The sequence below is a fragment of the Coregonus clupeaformis genome, chromosome 30 (genome assembly GCF_020615455.1).
Source record: "Coregonus clupeaformis isolate EN_2021a chromosome 30, ASM2061545v1, whole genome shotgun sequence".
Lineage (NCBI taxonomy): Eukaryota > Metazoa > Chordata > Actinopteri > Salmoniformes > Salmonidae > Coregonus > Coregonus clupeaformis.
Genome location: NC_059221.1, coordinates 14156471 through 14175515, shown reverse-complemented (window position 1 = coordinate 14175515; position 19045 = coordinate 14156471). Strand labels below are relative to the sequence as shown.

The 19045-nt window shown below is 45.0% G+C and overlaps 1 protein-coding gene across 2 annotated transcripts in view; it reads right to left on the bottom strand.

Annotated features, from left to right (window-relative positions):
- Nucleotides 1-235: 235 nt before the first annotated feature.
- LOC121545855 (receptor tyrosine-protein kinase erbB-3) overlaps nucleotides 236-19045 on the bottom strand; it is a 35099-nt gene continuing 16289 nt past the window's right edge. Inside the window, exons 8-28 of one of the 2 annotated variants that reach the window (XM_041856726.2) lie at nucleotides 18518-18631; nucleotides 18121-18238; nucleotides 17933-18006; nucleotides 17732-17822; nucleotides 17215-17223; nucleotides 16746-16948; nucleotides 16313-16445; nucleotides 16090-16183; nucleotides 13792-13949; nucleotides 13644-13697; nucleotides 11322-11463; nucleotides 10906-11124; nucleotides 10466-10651; nucleotides 10108-10266; nucleotides 8934-9015; nucleotides 8646-8792; nucleotides 8202-8299; nucleotides 6618-6779; nucleotides 3047-3124; nucleotides 2312-2609; nucleotides 236-2177 (exon numbers count right to left, since the gene is read on the bottom strand). In XM_041856726.2, coding sequence (XP_041712660.1) covers nucleotides 985-2177; nucleotides 2312-2609; nucleotides 3047-3124; nucleotides 6618-6779; nucleotides 8202-8299; nucleotides 8646-8792; nucleotides 8934-9015; nucleotides 10108-10266; nucleotides 10466-10651; nucleotides 10906-11124; nucleotides 11322-11463; nucleotides 13644-13697; nucleotides 13792-13949; nucleotides 16090-16183; nucleotides 16313-16445; nucleotides 16746-16948; nucleotides 17215-17223; nucleotides 17732-17822; nucleotides 17933-18006; nucleotides 18121-18238; nucleotides 18518-18631 — 3812 coding nt within the window. In that variant the 3' untranslated portion in view covers nucleotides 236-984. The remainder of the gene's footprint in view (nucleotides 2178-2311; nucleotides 2610-3046; nucleotides 3125-6617; nucleotides 6780-8201; nucleotides 8300-8645; nucleotides 8793-8933; nucleotides 9016-10107; nucleotides 10267-10465; nucleotides 10652-10905; nucleotides 11125-11321; nucleotides 11464-13643; nucleotides 13698-13791; nucleotides 13950-16089; nucleotides 16184-16312; nucleotides 16446-16745; nucleotides 16949-17214; nucleotides 17224-17731; nucleotides 17823-17932; nucleotides 18007-18120; nucleotides 18239-18517; nucleotides 18632-19045) is intronic. The other variant, XM_041856727.2, reaches the window with a different exon arrangement.

Genomic DNA, 19045 nt, shown 5'->3' with positions numbered 1-19045 from the left:
ACAAAATTGAATTGGTGCTTTACTGCACTGACTGAATAACCTTTTTATCAGTAAATTAGGCCTTATTCAGTAGTCATTAGATTTAGGCCTGGTACCATTCTTCAGTATTATATTATCTGCATATATACATTATGACTAATCAAAAATAGTGTATGCATATCTCTTAACTTGCTTTTCTCTCTCTGTCTCTCTCTTTCACAGACACACACACACAATCAAATGCAAAACTCAAAACTGTTGTAAAACAATTATATGTATCAATATTAATTTTTTCATGACAGCAATTCACATTATATTACATGAAAACTATAATTTTTTGGACAAAACAGTGCTTGTCTCCAATCACTTGCAATAACATAGCCAACGACTGAAATTCATCCATACATGTTCATCAAGAATACTTAATTTCATATAGGAAACTATAAGCTACAAATTTACATTACATGGCAGTCCTCACCCAGGGAACCTTGAGGTTCTACGTAGGTAAACATTGGCTTCACCAGGAAGTGGAACACGTTGAAGTGCAAACACTGGAATTTGATCCAGCATCAGTGTGTGTACATTGGCTGCCTATTTCTGCTTTATGTATACATGCTATGTGTATCTATGTACATTTTGTATGCTATGTCTATCTATTTCTCCATATTCTATTTGCCTTTGACTTTGTGATTTTTGCTCACATTGATGTTGAGCTGCCTACTTGGTTACATTTCTGAGACTGGGATGCCACTATAAACAGATGGATAACATCAATGCTACATAGGACATTTTGCGTATGTTTCTTTGGTGAATGAGGTTGGTATGGATGATGTAAACCACCTGAGAATACATACATACACTACATTACAAACAACTCCTTCATCAGTACTAAAAGAGTGCTCCATTAATGGTTGAGCTGCACCAGAGCCTGATACATGATTATATAAAATATATCTGACTGTGCTTGCTTCATCATGGTTGTTGTTGTTTTCTCAGTCCCCATCATTATGTGCGCACAGCATCTGGCTTGAGGAACAGTCTGCTGTGCCAGTAGTCAGGGTTGTCAAACGATGTGTTGCTGCTCGGCTCTACCACTCCCACACTGGAGCACACTTTGATGTACCCCTTCACCCCCAGCCCGGCACACCTGGTGCCCGTACCCCCCTCCACCTCAGCTGAAGTGGTCCTCCCATTCCCTGGGACTGGGAGGTTCTGGTACTCTGCCTCCTGGTGGTCCACTCGCTGGGAGCCCCTCGAGTCCCCTCCAAAGGCATCCATCTCCTCATACTCCTCCACCTCCACCTGGCTCTCTGCCATAGCTGTGGAGCCATCTGGCCTAGGGTTAGGTCTGGGGATAAGACTGGGCTTGGGGAGGAGGCTGGGCTTGGGGCTGGGGCTGAGGCTGGGCTTGGGGAGGAGGCTGGGTTTGGGGCGTAGGCTGGGCTTGGGGCTGGGGCTGGGCCCCACCTCTCCGCTGCTCTCTCGGAGGAGTCTGGGTTGTTCATTAGTATATTGGTAAACATCATCCTCCTCGCCAGCTTCCTCATCCTTCCTTTCCTCCTCTAGGTCCTGACTCTTTCCTTCTTTTCTCTCTCGTTCTTCTGCCTCTGTGCTCCTCAAGTCAGCTGCTTGGCTCTCCCGCCTCTCCCAGATGGGTCTCTCTGTGTCTGTGGTGTTCGTGGTGCTGCACATGTCCATGTGTTCATACTCCACTACTGCCCCCTGCTCTGGCCTCCCCTGACCCTGAGAGGCCCCTCGGTTGTCAAACAAAGCAGCTCCACTGTCAGGCCTCTCAGACAGCGGATGCAGCTCCTCTCCCTCTACTGATACAACTACAGCCACAGAACTGTCAGTGACCTCTGCTGACCCCTGGCTTCCCCTCAGAGCAGCTGCAGTGCTTGGAGAGTCCCCATGCATCAGTGAGTCCCCCTCTAGTGGTGAGGGTGCTGTATTGTAGGTAGGGGAGGGCAGAGGAGAGGTTTTCCTCCATATGACAGTTGAATGCCCTTCTATCTGTACAGAGGTGGCTCTGGGGGAGCGGGGCAGAGGGGACGGCTGTTTTGTCATCAGCTCATAGTCCTCAGTGGGGTCTGAGATGGTTGCCAATGGTGACAGTGGATTCTTGGAGCTCCTAGAGCCCCTGAGAGATGCTCTACCTGGGTGAGAAGTTCTGGAGGCTGGGCAAGACAGAAGAGAATCTACCATGGAAAGGAGGAAACAGATATTAGAGAATAGAACATAGAATTCTATAACGCCATCAAAACAGATAAAAAAAATATCACATCCATTTGCTGTGTAGCCTTCACATCCAGGGGTCACCTCTCCCTCTCACCTCTCTCAGGAGTGCCTGACACTCCAGGCAGTACATATCCATAGTGGTCCTCCTCCTCCTCCTCCTCCTCAGGCCTGTAGGAGGGTGACTTCGAGACTGCAGATGGGCTCCTATGCACCATGGTGGTGGAGGTGTGGTGGGTACTACTGCCACTACTGTCCCTGCCAGCCCTGAGCTGCTGCCTGCGCAGGCTGCCACTCAGTGACACTCCCTCTGCCAGCTCATTGTCCAGGCCACTGCCCTCTGACCCCTCCGACAGCGTTCGAGCTGAGTTCAGTCGAGACCGCTGGGAGAACAGCTGGAAGAATTTCACACAATGGAAAGAGATTTGAGTTTGAGGAAAACATTACATAAAATCATCATCATCATCATCAACAACAACAAGAGAGGTAGCCTTATTATCTTCATAAATATCACCACCAAATGGAACTGGCAGTGGGATAGAGATGAATCCAAAATAATATTTTTAATGTGTCTGAACTTCCTAGAGTAGTTGTTTCCTTTTGGCAATGTTTAGCCATAATACTGATTTAAACAAAGCGATTTGGCAAAGGGGAGTCAAACTATTCATTGCTCTCAACTAAATATGTCTGGCTGTATTATAAGGCCAAGTCCTCTTGTACTGAAGATCTGATGTGTTAGGGCCAGTGGTGTCTGGCTATTCGAAGGGGGAAATGAAGGCGCTAATATCAAGTCCTCCTTATCTGTGATGTGTGATGTGTTGTGGTGTCTCACCTGACAGGGGTTATCTCCAGGGCCGGGGGTCATGGGTAGGTACCCTACTGGTCCGGCCTGAGAGGTCACACTGGAACTCTGAGAGGTCAAAGAGAGAGAGAGAGTGGTTGAAGTTCCCACTGTCATTTTATAACTAGAAATTTGAGTGCGTAACTCAATAGATGTCAATGAGTGATAAGTGCAGAAATTCAATTTACAGTGGGGAGAACAAGTATTTGATACACTGCCGATTTTGCAGGTTTTCCTACTTACAAAGCATGTAGAGGTCTGTAATTTTTATCATAGGTACACTTCAACTGTGAGAGACGGAATCTAAAACAAAAATCCAGAAAATCACAGTGTATAATTTTTTAATATATCATTTGCATTTTATTGCATGACATAAGTATTTGATCACCTACCAACCAGTAAGAATTCCGGCTCTCACAGACCTGTTAGTTTTTCTTTAAGAAGCCCTCCTGTTCTTCACTCATTACATTTACATTTACATTTTAGCAGACGCTCTTATCCAGAGCGACTTACAGGAGCAATTAGGGTTAAGTGCCTTGCTTAAGGGCACATCGACAGATTTTTCACCTAGTCGGCTCAGGGATTAGAACCAGCGACCTTTTGGTTACTGGCACAACGCTCTTACCCACTAAGCTACCTGCCGCCCCTGTTTGAACTCGTTACCTGTATAAAAGACACCTGTCCACACACTCAATCAAACAGACTCCAACCTCTCCACAATGGCCAAGACCAGAGAGCTGTGTAAGGACATCAGGGCTTAAATTGTAGACCTGCACAAGGCTGGGATGGGCTACAGGACAATAGGCAAGCAGCTTGGTGAGAAGGCAACAACTGTTGGCGCAATTATTAGAAAATGGAAGAAGTTCAAGATGACGGTCAATCACCCTCGGTCTGGGGCTCCATGCAAGATCTCACCTCGTGGGGCATCAATGATCATGAGGAAGGTGAGGGATCAGCCCAGAACTACACGGCAGGACCTGGTCAATGACCTGAAGAGAGCTGGGACCACAGTCTCAAAGAAAACCATTAGTAACACACTACGCCGTCATGGATTAAAATCCTGCAGCGCACGCAAGGTCCCCCTGCTCAAGCCAGCGCATGTCCAGGCCCGTCTGAAGTTTGCCAATGACCATCTGGATGATCCAGAGGAGGAATGGGAGAAGGTCATGTGGTCTGATGAGACAAAAATATAGCTTTTTGGTCTAAACTCCACTCGCCGTGTTTGGAGGAAGAGGAAGGATGAGTCCAACCCCAAGAACACCATCCCAACCATGAAACATGGAGGTGGAAACATCATTCTTTGGGGATGCGTTTCTGCAAAGGGGACAGGATGACTGCACCGTATTGAGGGGAGGATGGATGGGGCCATGTATCGCAAGATCTTGGCCAACAACCTCCTTCCCTCAGTAAGAGCATTGAAGATGGGTCGTGGCTGGGTCTTCCAGCAAGACAACGACCCGAAACACACAGCCAGGGCAACTAAGGAGTGGCTCCGTAAGAAGCATCTCAAGGTCCTGGAATGGCCTAGCCAGTCTCCAGACCTGAACCCAATGGAAAATCTTTGGAGGGAGCTCAAAGTCCGTATTTCCCAGCGACAGCCCCGAAACCTGAAGGATCTGGAGAAGGTCTGTATGGAGGATTGGGCCAAAATCCCTGCTGTAGTGTGTACAAACCTGGTCAAGAACTACATGAAACGTATGATCTCTGTAATTGCAAACAAAGGTTTCTGTACCAAATATTAAGTTCTGCTTTTCTGATGTATCAAATACTTATGTCATGCAATAAAATTCAAATTAATTACTTAAAAATCATACAATGTGATTTTCTGGATTTTTGCTTTGAGACTCAAAATTCAGCTCAGGTGCATCCTGTTTCCATTGATCATCCTTGGGATGTTTCTACAACTTGATTGGACATTATTTGGAAAGGCACACACCTGTCTATTTAAGGTCCCACAGTTGACAGTGCAAGTCAGAGCAAAAACCAAGCCATGAGGTCGAAGGAATTGTCCGTAGAGCTCCGAGACAGGATTGTGTCAAGGCACAATTTAATCAATTTTAGAATAAGACTGTAACATAACAAAATGTGGAAAAAGTCAAGGGGTCTGAAGACTTTCCGAATGCACTGTAAATTCATAGCTAGTTAGCAGCACAAGCAAACGTGCAAATCTCTCTTCACCCACCATCAACACCAATAATCTCTGCGATCCTCCTCCATGCCATTGACCATATGATTTTGTCTCTGTATTCTAGCAAATCCACATCATATAGAATTGGAATACCAGACCCTGTAATGATTGGCTTTCCTCCATCTTTTTTGGTTGTTCTTGACTGTAGCTAATGAGAACTATGTTTAATGAACAAAAGATTTTCAAGCAAACATCTGCTCCTCACCTGATTGGTTAACGGAAGCCGTGTCCTTGTGCAATTTGCATAAAGTAGAGCATAGTTTAACTTTTTCTATCGCTCAGCTAGCAGAGTTCGCGCAGCTCACATTCCCACAATCCCCTGCGCATTACTCCGCATGCTCCCGCTAAAAATGAATGGGGGCGGAACTTCGTCTGACGATTTCGGAGGTGGTGGAATTGAAACCCTAGTATGTAAGAAGCCTGCCTGTGAGCTAGAATGTGAAGCTAACTGAAGCTGGTTAGCTTTAGAAAACCCTGAGTAGATCTAGCTTGTTCAGTAGGATATCACTCTGGTTATGTGGAGATGTGATCCCTCTATACCAGTCTCTTCAATGAACTAACATGTTTCTAGTAAATGTTAGTCATGACTATCTGGGGTAGGGTTGTTATGACCATTGAGCTATAAAATGGTTATGACTGCTGCAGGGCCGGCGTTATGGGCGGGCCCTAGGGTACCTGACCCGCCCTACCGTACCTCCTTTCCCGTCCAAATAAAATATTGATCATTTATTTGAACGAGACGCGCGCCGACAGAAAGATGCATCAATCTGAGCAAGCGAAACAGCCCCCCTCTGTCTCCGTATACGTAGACCATGTATCTGATGCTGTCTGGACAAGAGTATGGCATGTCATACTTTTTCTGGCCAGACAGCATCAGGTAAATGGGCTACATACAGTAGAGGAGCGCTGTTTCGCTTGCTAGTTTCAGCAGAGAGGAAGAGGCGAAGCGAGAGGGCTCACTCTTGCCAAAATATTTCCTGAATAAGCCCAATGCGTTTATTTGGGCATAATATGCAGACCTAAGCTTGTCGCCTGCATTCCCGCCTTTGGGACAACGACTCGCATTGTTAGGGTAGAGACATGACCATCTGGTCATTATATACAGATCTCTGGTTGCGAATTAGAAAGGAAAGTTGTCGGTTACTGGCGCAACGCTCTATATGCAATAAAATGCAAATGAATTACTTAAAAATCATACAATGTTATTTTCTGGATTTTTGTTTTAGATTCCGTCTCTCACAGTTGAAGTGTACCTATGATACAAATTACAGACCTCTACATGCTTTGTAAGTAGGAAAACCTGCAAAATCGGCAGTGTATCAAATACTTGTTCTCCCCACTGTATGTGTGCAGAATACTGTAAGTAAGATTTACCCTATATGAGCTCATCCTCAAGCGAGACAGAGTCCTGGATGGGGACAAGGTGAGAGGAGGAGTGGCCAAACCGTCCTCATCCTGGTCCTCCAGGCCTGCCTCCAAATTGGCCAGTGCTGATTCCCGTTGGTGAGATTCTTCTGGCCCTGCCTCTCCTCTGTCCTATAGGCAAAGCGTCATTAATAAGGGCCGTGTTCGAGAGGATTAAAACCGTAAATTGTGAAAAATATATATCATGGGTAAATTGTGACTGACTGATCTACAAATAATAATGAGTAGTTATTTATGATGAGTAGTTATTCTTTGTAGATCAGTCAGTCGGCAGCCACTTGCACTGTCGGTTGCAATGTCGAACAAGCCCAATGACTTCTGTCAATGGGCCACTCAAGGACTTGAATACGCTATGAAAGTGACTCTGCATTATGTCATACTTCCGGGGTCAGTCCCCTAATCACAAATGCAGTCATCTAAGATAAAGTGGGGGCCTCCCGAGTGGCGCAGCGGTCTAAGGCACTGCATTGCAGTGCTTGAGGTGTCACTACAGACCTGGGTTCAATCCCAGGCTGTGTCACAACTGGCCGTGACCGGGAGTCCCATAGGGCGGCGCACAATTGGTTAGGGGAGGGTTTGGCCGGGCGGGCTTTACTTGGCTCATTGTGCTCTAGTGACTCCTTGTGGCAGGCCAGGCACCTGCAGGCTGACTTTGCTCATCAGTTGAACAGTGTTTCCTCTGACACATTGGTGCTTCTGGGTTAAGTGAGCGGGTGTTAAGAAGTGCAGTTTGGCGGGTCATGTTTCGGAGGACGCATGACTCTCCCGAGCCCATTGGGGAGTTGCAGCAATGAGACAAGATCGTAATCATGATAAAGGGGGTCAAAATTACACCATTTTCTAAATATAAAAAAATAAAATAAAATCCACACGAACAGTGACCACACAATCAACATTTTGCAATGGCCATCTCAGTCTCCGGACTTGAACCCCATTGAAAACCTGTGGTTTGAATTGAAGAGGGCAGTGCATAAGTGCAGACATAGGATTTCGAGGATCTGGAAAGATTCTTGGAGGAATGGTCTAAGATCCCTCCCAATGTGTTTTCCAATCTCATAAAACATTTTGAAAAAGCGGAGGGTGCTAGAGTATTGAAAACAATCATTTTGACCCCTATCTATTTTAGATTTTGTTTTATTACTAGAGAAACCAAATCTCTTTCTCTGAGCAATTATATTAGTATACAATTATATAATTTTCAAATTTTTCTGAACATACAATATAACGCAGTATTTGTATTATTTATTCTATACAGTATTTTTTGCTCCTCTTTATCAAGTGATCCAATAATTCCAGATCACACTGTATATGTACAATTAAATTATACTTGTGTTTGTGGATTACTTTACTTCTGCCAGATACCGTTTATGAAGTATTTGTGCTGAAGACCATTGCGCTATGTTTCTACCCATTAAAGACCATTCAAAAAGCCTACAAAAGTTAAAAACTACAAGCCTACTTCCTGTAAAATGCTGTATCACTTTCTTAGTGTATAGACAGAAAAGTAATATAGTCCTGTAATCTTTTCCTTACCTTGATGACAAGGTAGCGAGGCGGGTCTCTTGCCATGCGAATAAAGTCATTGGCCAGTTCTTTGAAGGTTGGTCGAATATTCTCGTCAATCATCCAGCCTGGTAATAGAAAACAATAGGATTTTTTATGTCCAAAGGTTGCTGGGTGCAGCGGTTGGCACTATGCATATACTGTAACAGTATAAGATTGTTTATGTGTGTCAAAGAGCACAGAGTGAGAGGTATGTTGTGTGTTAGTCACCCAATGGAAAAGGAGGAAAAAACGTCATTTTAATAACGACATTTCAACTATTAATGTTCTGATGGGGACCGTTTGTGGACAAAACCTTGCTAATAAAACTAGGAGAATTTAAAAAGTGTGCTGGTATTTTTCCTCTTATCCCATGGCAGTTGTGTTGGTCGTTGGATGTGCCTTATATGTACATTACTTTATACTATTACTCACACTTGACCATGACCATGTAGACATCTATGGTGCATATGTGGGGCTGGGACAGACGCTCTCCCTTCTCAAGTAGACTGGGCACGTCCTGTGGCTGCATGGAGGCATAGGGCTCTGCCCCAAATGACATCATCTCCCATACCGTCACTCCTGGAGAGGGGAGAGGTGATGCATAATGATGACAGACCGACAGATGGGACGGACAGCAGAGGGATGGACAGGCGGCCGGACAGACAGACATACCGTACATACAAACAAACGTGTTATAAAATGATGATCATGCTGTCTTACCATAACTCCAGACATCACTCTGATGAGTGTATCTTCGGAACAGGATACTCTCCAGGGACATCCATTTTATGTTTATGGGAGTCTAGAAGTAACATAAACCACGTTTCCATATCTTATAAAAAAAATCAAGACAGCTGGACATTTCGGTACAATTTCATAAAGCCCGAGAGATAATTTGTTCGTTCGACATGGTGGGATCTTTTTGTGTCGGTAAAATGTATTATACGAGAAATGGCGGTGGAAACGCCTTTATGTGCAATTATAGATATAATAACCATCATATCGAAGTAAGCTTGTTGTCATGCGAAGACATGGTGTGTGGTCCTCCCACTACGACTCGGGAATCTCTACAGATAAAATAAGTTATGATGAACTTCACAGGGTGGTGAAAGTACACAGTGATCTTCATGCTCCTTTCCAATAAATATCGAGGGTCTTATAGTGGTGACATGATGATCGACGCTTGGCTGCCGTTTGACAAATACAAATATTCTCGCCGTTATCCATAATAATCTCATCATGTAGACTAGCCTACCAGCACAGCCTACCCACACTGTATCTGCCAGCTACAGCTAGAGCCCACATGCCAAGACCAGAGTAGGCACATTTGCTATTTAACGCAACCGTTTTTGTGACAAAACTGTCGGTAGAGTTGAAAATGCGAAGGAAACACATTGTACTTCAGATTTTTATTTGGTACATGAAAATTTAAGCGAAAAAGTACATTTTGTGTGCACTACGTCATCACGCACTGATTTTTTTTCCACAAGTCCGTTTGGTGGAAACAGACCACTTGTGGGAAAATTTTCATATTTTCTTTATGCGAATTATAGAATATTTGCCGCCAATTGGATGGAAACCTAGCTATAGAAACAGAAGCTCATTTTGTCTGTTATATTGGACAACAACTTGTGAAATATTATATCTTGATACATTTACATTACATTTTAGTCATTTAGCAGACGCTCTTATCCAGAGCGACTTACAGGAGCAATTAGGGTTAAGTGCCTTGCTCAAGGGCACAGATTTTTCACCTAGTCGGCTTGGGGATTAGAACCAGCGACCTTTCGGTTACTGGCACAACGCTCTTAACCACTAAGCTACCTGCCGCCCAGATGAATTAAGGTGAATGAAGCAGTGAATTCAGGATTCATGAGTCCTGAATCCTGATTACCTTGTTACTGTCACTGTAGACATATTTCTTGTCATCAGGATAGAGCAGGTCAGCCACACCATAGTCAGAAATCTGGACAAAGTAATCACTTTTCAGCATCACGTTCCTGGCAGCCAGGTTCCTGTGGACCATACAGTGCTCCTCTAGGTAGTACATGCCCTGAAGAGAAGACACACAAAGATTTCATTATCGAGTCCTGATAAGTTTTTTCTCTCTGCTGTACCATAGTAAGAAAAACCTTTTTGGTTCCAGGTAGAATTTTTTTAAAAAAGGGGTTGATTAAGGGTTCTTTGAGGTGAACAGGACCTGGAACCAAAAAGGGTTCTACTGTTTATTGATCGTGACCCTGTGACCTTACCTTAGCTATCTGCACACACCAGTTGAGCAGTCTCTGTGGGTCCAGGATGTCTTTGTGTTGCCTGATGTGCTCCAGTAAGGACCCCTGGCTGCTGAGCTGGGTGACCAGCTGGAGACTGGCACCTGGGCAGACACCTAAGAGCCTGACGATGTAGGGGTGGTCCAGACTGCCCATGGACAACATGTGCTGCACAGGCGGACACACAGAGTGAGAGAGAGGGAATCAGACAGTGCCACAAGACTGTGTAAGCTCACCAAGCTAAAGCCCAGGCATTAGCTCAGGGACCTAACGCAAGTATTTAGGTCTCAGGCAAGGTTACTCTTCAATAAAACCCACCTGCGCTACACAAACAGATCTGGTGACAAGGGATTCTAGTGTATTCTGTCTAGAGGTTAGTATAGTTACTCAGTATCGGTGTGTTAAGAGTGTGTGGTTCTTACATCAGTGATCTCAGTGAAGGTCTGTCTGCCTGTGCGGTCCTGGATGGTCTTAATGGCTACAGGAATCTTCACGGAGTCTCCCTCAGGGATCCACAGGCCTTTGTGTACGGTGCCAAACACTCCAGAGCCCAGGACTTTGATCTTTTTCAGCTCTGGGGCCCTCAGGATCCGGGCATGAACCTTGGCTCCCTTCTCTCCTGGCCCCAGCGGCTCAAAACTCTGGCCACACACACACACACACACACACACACAAGTACATTAGCACACAAACACACTAGTTCACATTACATGAATGCACAAGTGCATTGGATACAATAGGTCTATATTAGACTTCCTGATACTGTACATCCAATATTTCCCTCAGTTCTGCAGAAATGACTGTCAGTTAAGTTGCTGTATTTCCCTAAGGAGTTCACCTCTCCACTCTCCAGGTACCTCCTCATGGCTCTCTTCCTGTGGATGGCCAGGCCACGGTGGTACAGCATGCCCAACACAAACAATGCCAGGCAGACTATGAGGGCAGCCGGCACTCCCAACGCTATCCCTGTGATCTGAGGGCTACAGGAGAAAAATTGGTATTTATTTATTTATCGTAATTGTTTTGCTCACTAGACTCTACACACACACACACACACACACACACACACACACACACACACACACACACACAGTTGAAGTGTCAATAGGGTTTTCAGCAGTGGAGGCTCCTCAGAGGAGGAAGGGGAGGACCATCCTCCTCAGTGAATTTCATAAAATCTAAAATAGTGAAACATTAAAAAAGTTATCCTTTTTAAATAAACCTATACTAAATATACAGTTGAAGTCGGAAGTTTACATACACTTAGGTTGGAGTCATTAAAACTTGTTTTTCAACCACTCCACAAATTTCTTGTTAACAAACTATAGTTTTGGGAAGTCGGTTAGAACATCTACTTTGTGTATGACACAAGTCATTTTTCCAACAATTGTTTACAGACAGATTATTTCACTGTATTACAATTCCAGTGGGTCAGAGGTTTACATACATTAAGTTGACTGTGTCTTTAAACAGCTTGGAAAATTCCAGAAAATGATGTCATGGCTTTTAAAATAGGCTAATTTACATTATTTGAGTCAATTGGAGGTGTACCTGTGGATGTATTTCAAGGCCTACCTTCAAACTCAGTGCCTCTTTGCTTGACATCATGGGAAAATCAAAAGAAATCAGCCAAGACCTCAGTCTGGTTCATCATTGGGAGCAATTTCCAAACGCCTGAAGGTACAACGTTCATCTGTACAAACAATAGTACGGAAGTATGAACACCATGGGACCACGCAGCCGTCATACCGCTCAGGAAGGAGACGCGTTCTGTCTCCTAGAGATGAACGTACTTTGGGGCGAAAAATGCGAATCAATCCCAGAACAACAGCAAAGGACCTTGCGAAGATGCTGGAGGAAACAGGTACAAAAGTATCTATATCCCAAGTAAAACGAGTCCTATATCGGCATAACCTGAAAGGCCGCTCAGCAAGAAAGAAGCCACTGCTCCAAAACCGCCATAAAATAGCCAGTCTACGGTTTGCAATTGCTCATGGGGACAAAGATAGTACTTTTTGGAGAAATGTCCTCTGGTCTGATGAAACAAAAATAGAACTGTTTGGCCATAATGACCATCGTTACGTTTGGAGGAAAAAGGAACACCATCCCAACCGTGAAGCACGGGGGGTGGCAGCATCATGCTGTGGGGGTGCTTTGCTGCAGGAGGGACTGGTGCACTTCACAAAATAGATGGCTTCATGAGGAAGGAAAATTATGTGGATATATTGAAGCAACATCTCAAGACATCAGTCAGGAAGTTAAAGCTTGGTCGCAAATGGGTCTTCCAAATGGACAATGACCCCAAGCATACTTCCAACGTTGTGGCAAAATGGCTTAAGGACAACAAAGTCAAGGTATTGGAGTGGCCATCACAAAGCCCTAACCTCAACCCTATAGAAAGTTGTGGGCAGAACTGAAAACGTGTGTGCAAGCAAGGAGGCCTACAAACCTGACTCAGTTACACCAGCTCTGTCAGGAGGAATGGGCCAAAATTCACCCAACTTATTGTGGGAAGCTTGTGGAAGGCTACCCGAAACGTTTGACCCAAGTTAAACAATTGAAAGGCAATGCTACCAAATACTAATTGAGTGTATGTAAACTTCTGACCCACTGGGAATGTGATGAAAGAAATAAAAGCTGAAATAAATCACTCTACTATTATTCTGACATTTCACATTCTTAAAATAAAGTTGTGAGCCTAACTGACCTAAGACAGGGAGTTTCTACTAGGAATAAATATCAGGAATTGTGAAAAACTGAGTTTAAATGTAATTGGCTAAGGTGTATGTAAACTTCTGACTTCAACTGTACGCTGCTGCTACTCTGCTTATTATATATCCTGAATGCCTAGTCACTTTTACCCCTACCCACATGTACATACTGTATTACCTCAATTACCTCAACTACCTTGTACCCCTGCACATTGACCCGGTACTGGTACTCCTTGTATATAGCCTCATTATTGTTTTTATTGTGTTATTTAGCAAAGATTTGTCATACTTTTTAACTCTGCACTGTTGGGAAAGGGCTCGTAAGTAAGCATTTCACTGTAAAGTCTACACCTGTTGTATTCGGTGCATGTGACCAATATAATTTGATTTGATTTGTTTGAGTGGGGGTGTGTGTGTTCATATAAACACCAGCAGGGGGAGACACTCACCTAGTGGAGTGTCTAGTGTTGTCTATACAGTCACTCAATCCTGGACCCGAACACCTGCAACAAGAGGCACAGCTTTACTCTGCAGCACACACACGCACGCACGCACACACACACACACACACACACACACACACACACACCCACCCACCCCTGTGTGCAGTTGACATGGCAGGGCTCACAGTAGTTGTCCTTGTTGGGGTATTTGAAGATGAACTGCCCGTTCTCTCCATTCACCCCACTGGGGCAGGAGGGCACACAGTGAGGACCGTCTCTCAGACTGGCACACACCACACACTCTTCAGACCCCTGAGAGAGAGGGGGAGAGAGAGAAAGAGAAGAGAGAGGGAGAAAGAAGGAAAGAGAGACAGGTGGGTGAGGGAAAGAGAGAGACAGAGAGAGGGGGGAGGGAGGGAGAAAGAGAGAAATCAGTTACCAATGTCAGAAAAGAGGGCATATAAGCCACTATATTGATGAAGAGTGAAACATTACGGCACTCTTTCTGCAAATGTGTTCCTGTATGATAAGAAATAGAATCTGATGTTGATGTGATATCTAATGGGCAATATACTGCAGCTTGGGCAATATACTAGTCCACCCTGTTTGGCCTGGCATTATTCCCATTCTCTTGCGGTACATGATGTCATGCACAGGGTATGTGATGTGGAAAGGTGTGTGTGGGTTAACTACCAAATGAATCATCACCATTTAGATTTCAAATACAATGCCACATACGATTATTGAGAAATACTGATAAGCCAAAAGCAAACAAATGCCTATCACCTAAGAGGATAGTGTTTTAGTTCTCAGAACAGTATGTCCTAAGCAACAGAAAGATCACAGAAAACACAACAGACTACTGTGAAAACAGTGTGGGAGGACATGCTTCATGACGGAGGTCACTACTACCGTAATAAAATGAGTCATACACCAAATCATCTGAGGAATGAGAGAATGAAAAGCCAAGAACAGTGTAAAAGTATTAGATCTCAGCCATAACCCTTTCTATCCTTTCACTTATAGACTGTATAGGTGAAGTTGGCAGTGAGGGTTAGTTGCTAGGGAGATTGAGAGAGAGAGATCGAGAGGACGAGAGAGAGAGATGTTTATTATTGTCCCCACTATCCACTGTTGTCATTCTATTGTTGTTATTTCAATAAATATTATTATTACTATTTTATTAGATTATTATGTACAATTTTATGAATTTCTCATCACAATGTTTATTAGGTACACCACCACATTCACGAAAATGGTTAGCTCCTACAGACAGTGAGTCACGTGGCCATGGCTTGCTATATAAAGGAGGCAGACAGGCATCGAGGCATTCAGTTACTGTTTGATTAAACGTTAGCATAGGCAAAACGAGTGACCTAAGCGACTTTGAGCGTGGTATGATTGTCGGTGCCTGGCGCGTCTGATCCAGTATCTCAGAAACGGCCGATCTCCTGGGCTTTTCACGCATGACAGTGTCTAGGGTTTACAGAGAATGGTGTGACAAATAAAAAACATCCAGTCAGCGGTAGTCCTGTGGCCGAAAACAGCTCGTTGATGAGAGAGGTTGAAGGAGAATGGCAAGAATTGTGCAAGCTAACAGGCGGGCCACAAACAGACAAATAACGGCGCAGTACAACAGTGGTGTGTAGAACGGCATCTCGGAACACACAACTCCTTGTCACAGATGGGCGGCAGGTAGCTTAGTGGTTAAGAGCGTTGTGCCAGTAACTGAAAGGTCGCTGGTTCTAATCCCCAAGCCGACTAGGTGAAAAATCTGTCGATGTGCCCTTGAGCAAGGCACTTAACCCTAATTGCTTCTGGATAAGAGCGATCACGCGATCACCAACACTGGACAACTGAGGAGTGGAAAAACATTGAATCCCGGTTCCTGTTGCATCATGCTGATGGCAGAGTCAGGATTTGGCATAAGCAGCATGAGTCCATGGCCCCATCCTACCTGGTGTCAACGGTACAGGCTGGTGGTAATGGTGTGGGGAATGTTTTCCTGGCACACGTTAGGTCCCTCTGATACCAATTGAGTAACGTTTGAACACCACACCTTGTAGAATCCATGCCCCGAGGCAAAGGGGTGTCCGACCCGGTACTAGATGGGTGTATCTAATAAACTGGCCAATGTGTAAATTGTTTATTGCAGGGTTCTTCAATTCCGGTCCTGGAGGGCCGAAACACTTCTGTTTTTTATTTCTACCTGGTAGTTAATTGCACTCACCTGGTGTCCCAGGTCTGAATTAGCCCCTGATTAGAAGGAGAGGATGAAAAACAGAGGTGTTTCGGCCCTCCGGGACTGGAATTGAAGAACCCTGGTATATTGTATACATCGCTGCTTTGGTAATATTTACACAATGTTTCTCATGCCAATAAAGCAATCTGAATTTGAGAGAGAAAGAAAGAAAGAGGAAGAGAACGATAGTGAGAAAAATGGTGTGTGTACCGGTCCAGTACAGCTGCCCCTCCCTTCCTGTGGCTGACACTCTGGATGACAGACGACACACTCCCCCTTAGACCCTGCAAACTCCCTAGGCTGACTGGTGGGTAAGAGAGACACAACAGAGTGATGGTTAAACACACAGCAGACTCCCAAACACACACAAACACACCAAAGCCAGCCACCTATCCCCTCTAACTCTGTCTCTCTCTCTCTCAGTCCCACTGACCCTGTGTAGAAGTTGCAGTGTGCCACACAAGTAGAGTCTCGGCTGTGGTTCCTGCAGGAGAGACACTGGCTGGGCCCTGGGCCCCAGCAGCCTGAGTCTGAACACAGCGGGTCACACACGTGGCCCTCCTCAACTGTAAACAACATACATCAACACATGAACGTCACAGAACTGCTAACACAGGACAGACCGTAAAATGATTATTGTCCGATTATGGTTAAATTAACTGCTAAACAGCAGTTTCTCATGTTGTATGCTAACTGCAGGCCTTATTCAGAGTATGTGCAACTCTGACTTTCACTTCAATCATAATTGACGTCATCGGAAAATTGGAATTCAGCGTGCAGATCTCAGGTCAGCATTCGGCCCTGCAAGATTAAAACAGCCAGTAGCTGAGATGCCTCTCTCATGCCATTTTGAAGCCCAGCCTCACCACACTCTCTCAGAGGCCTGTTGTCTTTGATGTCGTTGAGGTGTGTGGCGTGCCCGGTGAACAGGCGTGTCCAGTTGACTGTGTGGTGGTAACACAGGTTGGCGTTATGGGTGAGATACACGTTGCCGTCACTGATCTCTCTCAGGGAACGCAGACCCAGAGAGGTGATGGATGGAACACGCATGACCATCAGAGAGAAACGCCTGGAGGAGAGCAGAAAATAAACATTTGAGATTGGTAATGGTAAAAGAAGTCAAACGATCTCTAATATCATCAAATTAACACTTTTGAAGAGCATCCTAAACCGCAAAAGGAAACAACAATTCAATGAAATATTACTTTATTTGTAGAAACAAACTGGCAATAGCTAGTTTATTAAGATATCACAGCATCACAGTCACACACTATCTGTATTAGACAGCCTTAAGGCTATGCTTTGGTTTAAAAAGGTACACAGCGCAGGCCATACCTCTTTGCGCTGGAGAGGGACATCGGGAGCAGAGGGGACAGGAGGGTGAGACACAAAGAGAGAGATAGAGGGATTACATACACCAGTGACATGCATGACAGGGGGCTGTTGACACAAAAAGCAGCTTCTGGTATTATTAAAGCAAACAGAGGAGAGAATTAAATGACATGTGTGGATCAAATGATATGATCGGGTTATATGTCAAAACATCATGAGGTTTGAGTTATATAGAAATATGGACTTTCTCACACACACACACACCAGTGGAGAATGGTGGGAGGAGCTATAGGAGGAAGGGCTCATTGTAATGGCTGGAATGGAATCAATGGAACGGAGTCAAACGTGGTTTCCATATGTTTTATGTGTTTGATACCATTCCAGCCATTACAATGAGCCCGTCCTCCTATAGCTCCTCCCACCAGTCTCCTCTGACACACACATACAATCACACGCATACATAAGCATGCACGCAAACACGCATGCAAGCACACAAACACACACACACACACAGCCTTACTTGTGAAGAGATCTTCCCTGTATGGTGGTAAGATTGGAGAACACTGAAAGATCTGACAGTTCTTTAGGCCACGACTGGATGTCTAGGATATCTGTACAGCAAAGACACATACAATGGTCAAGCAACCTTAGTTTATATGTATGCAAATATATGCACCTAGATAACACACACATGCACGCACAAACACACACATACACCTACCTGTTATCTCCTGGACAGAGCGGAAGACCTCCAGCTTCTTAGGGTCCAGAGGTGGGATTTTCTTATAGTCATCACTGAAAAACACAGAGCAGTTCTACTTTATACACAGTACACACATATACTAATGATGAGGACCAATGAAACAATCACTGTAACTCCAATGGTCTGTGTTTAATAAACTCACTTACCCAAGAATCCCTGTGACCAGGAAGTGCAGGCTGCCTTGTATCTTGGTGCAGTTGATGAAGCTGTCGATGTTACTGGAGTCCACCGTCTGTCTGTGCTCAGGACCTGTGCCCTCACAGGCTAGATTATGAAACAGGGAGAGATATTCTCCTCTTTAGTCATGTGCAAACTGTTATCATGGATCTTCGTAATTAACCCATGCTTCAATACCATAACCCCAAAGACCCGCAGTGCATACGTGTTTCATTGAGCATTCTGTATTGTATCAATATACCATAAACAATAGAAATAACCACATGCAATCCTTGCACAAACTACCAGCATAATCTAGCAGCAGTATGTCAATAGCCATTGAAAGTGAATGGAGTCATGGTGTGTGTAATTGACTGGTGGATTTACCTTTAGGGCACAGTCCTCCACAAAGCTCACACTGCCTCTGACCACTCCTCTCCACCTCCTTCTTGTCTGGAGGACAGCCGCTCACACAGGAGCTGCCGTCCACCACAAAGTGGGCTGCATGGGGGAGAGAGAGAGGGGAGAGAGAGAGGAGAGAAGGGGGAGAGAGAGAGGAGAGAGAGAGAGGAGAGATGGGTGAGAGAGAGAGAGAGGAGAGAGGGGGGAGAGAGAGAGAGGGGAGAGAGAGAGAGAGGAGAGAGGGGGGAGAGAGAGAGAGGTGGGAGAGAGAGAGAGGAGAGAGGTAGGAGAGAGGTGGGAGAGAGAGAGGAGAGAGGTAGGAGAGAGGTGGGAGAGAGAGAGGAGAGAGGTGGGAGGTGGGAGAGAGAGAGGAGGGGAGAGAGAGAGGAGAGGAGGGGAGAGAGAGGAGAGAAGGGGGAGAGAGAGAGGAGAGAAGGGGGAGAGAGAGAGGAGAGAAGGGGGGAGAGAGAGATGAGAGAAGGGGGAGAGAGAGAGAGGAGAGAGAGAGGAGAG